The sequence below is a fragment of the Arachis ipaensis genome, chromosome B1 (assembly GCF_059453495.1).
Source record: "Arachis ipaensis isolate K30076 ecotype BB chromosome B1, ASM5945349v1, whole genome shotgun sequence".
Lineage (NCBI taxonomy): Eukaryota > Viridiplantae > Streptophyta > Magnoliopsida > Fabales > Fabaceae > Arachis > Arachis ipaensis.
In genome coordinates, this window is record NC_142436.1 from 114,411,719 (window position 1) to 114,416,681 (window position 4,963).

General features: G+C 33.8%; 1 protein-coding gene across 1 annotated transcript; it reads right to left on the reverse strand.

The window, feature by feature from the left end:
- Positions 1-398: 398 nt before the first annotated feature.
- LOC107632255 (Phosphoglycerate mutase family protein) lies at positions 399-2,398 on the reverse strand. The gene is made up of 5 exons (XM_016335966.3): positions 1,969-2,398; positions 1,640-1,885; positions 1,075-1,156; positions 721-935; positions 399-619 (listed from the first exon to the last, which is right to left on the reverse strand). Exons 1-5 carry the CDS (start codon positions 2,184-2,186, stop codon positions 499-501), a joined length of 882 nt encoding a protein of 293 aa, XP_016191452.1. The 5' UTR covers positions 2,187-2,398; the 3' UTR covers positions 399-498.
- Positions 2,399-4,963: the final 2,565 nt, after the last annotated feature.

Sequence of the window (4,963 nt, forward strand, 5' to 3'; positions counted from 1 at the left end):
AAATTATTTTCTATCACACGGCAATTTTGTTTTCTTATTTTTATTCATGTGGCCTGCATTGAAGTAATGTCTTCTCTCATTCAAACACGCTTGTGCTCAATTAGGCCATAATTCAAACATGCTCATGCTTATTATTATTATCTTTAATCTATTCAATTAGGCCATAATTCTTGTTCAATAATCCAATAGAGAAAACTAGAACAAGGCAAAAACTACAGTCGTTGCTAGCTTGTTAACAATATAGGATTGATGAGAATTCACTCAAAACCAATGAGCCTTGAATTAGTCAAATTTCTTTCTCATATTATCCTGTTCTGGTTGTACTTAATCTAATAATTATTATCTAATCTGTTAATTGTAATTTAAATCAACTGATATTGTTTTTGAACACTATATAATTCAGAGACGACATAGCTTCAAGCCTTTTAATGGATTAGCTTAATGTGCACATAGTATACACTATACAGAATTACAACGTGACTTTCTCCCTAACCTCAACTAGTTACAATTTGGTGGGTTGAAACATTTATATACAGCAGATGCAGGCTGCTTGTAAGTAGGAATGTCGTTTGTGTCGACGTATCGGACTTCGCCAGGTGCAAAAGACAAATCCCTGTGCCTGAAATTCAAGAGAGCAAGAAAAAGAACCAGAATGTTAAATACAAAACCAATTAACAATCTTAAAACCAAGATCATAGGAGTTTGGACAATCCTGTTTACCTTCTAAGATCAAGTCCTATCAATCCAGCCTGAAGGATTGTCAAGTTGTCCGAATCCGGCGAGACTATGACAACTGTGTCCCCAGAGTACTGAGTTTCAAGAATTGACATGAGTTGTGTTACACGAACAAAGACATCTGCAACACTCTCATTTGGTGTTCCGTCATCAACTGGAGGAGGTTTGTTGGTTGGTGATACACTATCCGATGCATATATCTGTTGCATTCCCACACTTGAATTAACATCATTCCACTACTAAACTATATAAAAAAATGCTTACTCAAACGTGCATCACATTCAAATTCAAGACAAAATAATCTATTTTGCTCTATGGGGAGGGGGAAAAAATTCCTACTTCTGAAACGGATTCCAGGTTTTTTCCTTCATAGGCACCTAATCCACGAGCATCCAGAAAGCTGTACTCTGGGACTATGAAACTGAAATCAAACAAATTGACATGTATGATCAGTTTTGGGGAATTGGTACGTATTTTCAGGAAAAAAAAATGTTTTGTGTATACTAAGATTTAGCTATCATATTAGCTATAAATAGATGTATTATTTAACTCATTTTTTGTATACTCCCACATAAGAGTCTTTTTTTTGCATCGATTTTCCATTTTTTTAATTGTCTTGTATTATTTTTTTGGTTTTTTGGAATATAAGAATGATAACATTTAAGTCATAAAAATTTTAATATTATATAATTGGCTGATTTTCTGCACCATTGTTTCAGGAATCACGTAAAACACATACATGAATTTGATTTTACTGTGAACGTTGTGAACACAGAAGAAATAATACAATCATTGTGCTTGTACTAAGTTTTCTCGAGATTTAAGTAATATAATATTCTTAAAGTTGCTTATAAAAAATAATTCTAACATCTATAAAAAAGTGAGTGTGTAATGATATTATGACCTGCGAGTAACGGCATTGAGAGAAGCAATGATCTCAGCAGTCTGGTACGCTCTCTGAGTTATAGCTGGCCATATCCAACAGCTCTTGTCACAAGCTCCCATTTCTTTCAAGTCCAAAGCTGCTCTTACTGCCTGCTTCTTCCCTCTCTCCGATAAGCCGCTGTCCACGGAGGTCTTCGCCACCGGATTCGTGTTGATCACTCCCATGCTCTCGAACTCAGACTCCCCTGCCCTCACCAGAAAATACCTTCCAATGCAAACACAACAACACAATTAAACTTGATTACTTTCAAAAGCTCTTAAATGATGAATTTGAGGGGAACACCATACCGGTTGGTGAGGCGAGGAGGGGGCATCTGGAAGAGGCCACGCGCAGTGGCTGGCGGGTCTAGAACGGGCAGCAGCGGGGTTGTGAAAGTGAGGGAGATGGTGGTGAGAAGGTGGCGGCGATGGAGGTGAAGGTGGAGGTGGTTGGGAGGAAGAGAGGAGGGTTGGTGTGGGGATGAGAGGCCGAGGGGTTGAGGGGTGTGGTGGTTTGTTGAGAGCATCTTATGATTTTGACGGCAGTTACATTTTAATGGCCAAGCTTAGTTTTACAGCCTTATCTTTCTATGAATTCTGTGCATATCATCACACACCAGTTAGATACCACCATCGACCATCCCCAACCACACTCAAAACTTGAAAGCCGCAACGGCAGTGATTGTTGGATCGAGATTCTATAAATAATAAAAAAAAAAGTAGTAAGAAAAAAAAGGTTGGAACTTGGAACTAATTACACACCTTTACTAATAAGTAATAAGTAATAAGTAATAAGTAATAAGTAATAAGTAATAAGTAATAACAGATCATTTACATTATCTTACCAAAATACCCTTGATTTTGTCTGATTTTGAAAAAGTGCGACACCGCTAATTGATTATAATAATAAAAATATGCATACTTTAATCATAGGTTCGGCAGATTAGTTTTTGCAGGAAATCGAATGAATTGCGTATTGTGATACCGGAGTTTTGATTGTTATCTAGTCTATAATGTGGAATTTGAAGAGGACACTTCATCTTTCAGTTTGCTTCATTGCATACGCACCAGAGGCATGAATGAAGCATGTGGAGTGCCATTTTAATTGTAGAGACCTTAAGGGTGTGTGTGGTTCAACTATTATATTGTTATAAAGATTCCATTTTCATGGGAATTAAAGATATCCAAAAGAAATGTGAGAATTGAAATAATGGAATTTTAATTTTTTGGAATCAAACTTGCTTAGAAATAGTTTTTTAAACTTTGAACTAAATATGAGAATATGATATTTCCATCTTAAAATTTCTAAGAATTGTTTATAATTCCTCCAACTACACACATCCTAAAGGTTCTTTGTTCAACAAGAATTTATGGCTTACAATTTTTGCTCCTCAAAAATATTTCAACAAAAAATATTCTCTTTTATGTAATGAAAATTACATTTGAGATAGCTCTGTTGATTCATGAAACTAGTATATAACGCACGAGATTTGTGCGGAAAGAACAAAAATGCAGAAGAAATCATTCTAGACTTCTTGTTCTTAACCATGATTTTTTTAAAAAATTATCCACTATTGATAGAATTATTACTAGCAATATTGTTGTAATTGATATTCTTTTATTGAAAAGGACAGTAATGGTTTATAGTTTCAGCTTCCAAGGCCTAACAGAAGAATTAAGGAGACATAGAAGAACACTAAATATCATAGATTATAATGCTATATTGTCAATACTTGGTTCGCTTCTAGTGCCAAAATCCAGTTAGAGAAGTGGCTGCCACTTTCATTTTCATGTGAAGACTTCAATTCTTTGATGGATAAAATACACCCACACTATTTTATAACAATTCTTTGATGGATAAAATACACCCACACTATTTTATAATTCAATTTCGTTACGTTATTAACAAGAATTCTTCTAACTTCTGCTAACTCTTGTTTATGATTGTGTTTAATGAAAGTATTTTTGTAGATGTATCTAATAAAAATGTCTTTTTTTTTTAACTGTGTCTAATGAAAATATTTTTATAAATATATCTCTTACATATGTCTTTATATATATATGTGTTTAAAATATAATAATTAATTATTATTGACAATAAATTAGCGAGTTAAACCAAAAATGGTCTCTGAGATTGGCGTCGACGCGTCGTGTATCAAAATCGTCCCTGAGATTCCAATTGCACCAATTACGCCCCTGAGATTGAAAAAAATGCACCATATTAGTCCCTGACCTATTTTCCATTAACGTGATGATATGGCATGATGACGTGGACTGTAAGTGACACGTGTCACTTCATGATTTGGCCACGTGTAATGGTATGATAATGTGGTGACCAGTGATACGTGGCATGCTGACGTGGATGGTTGTGCCACGTGTCACAATGTTATTTGGTCACGTGTCTGTTTGTGCCACGTGTCGCAACAGTATTCGTCCACGTGTCATCTATTATGTCATCGTTGTATATGCACCAAATTAGTCCCTCACTTTGCATTAAGTGACTCATTTTAGTCCCTGAAATTGAATGTCGTGCACCAAACTAGTCCTTTTACCAGTTTTTTCTCTTTTTTTTAATTTAAAATTATAATATCTTGGATACACTAATTTCAATTCTATTTTTTCATATATTGTTTAAATACAAGTGCTTTCATAAAAATTTTTAAGATTTTAGTTTTAATTATATAATTTTTTTAATAATTTAACATTGGTAAATTTTGTAATATATAAGTATGTTATTATAAAAAAATAATTATATGATTGATTAGACACATTTTTTTTTCATAAAAAAATATGTGTTTTTAACAATAAATTAATAATTAAAATAAATATTTTTTGTCTTATGAAATACACGTTTTCGCTATGTGTAAATGAGCTAGATTAAAGGCACTTCAAGTACCCTCACTACCATCTTTGACCTCTGCAGTCTAGACGAAAGAGGTTGGAGATGGTAATGAGAGAAGCTTGAAATGCCTTCACGTCAACTCCAAGACGACGGTTATTAGGGATATCCGCAAGAAAAAAATATTTTATAAAAGTACTGAAAGAGGTCAGAGATGGTAGTGAAGGTGCCTGAAAAGCCTTCATGTCAACTCTAAGTCGACGGTTAGGGTATTCGCAAGAGAAAAAATATTTTATAAAAACACTTTTATTTGAAGAACATGTGAAAAAATAGAATTGAAATTAATATATTAAAAAATATTGAAAATTTTGAATTTATAGAAAAAATTGAGAAAAAACTGGTGAATGGACTACTTTGGTGCACGACATTCAATTTCAGGGACTAAAATGAGTCACTTAATGCAAA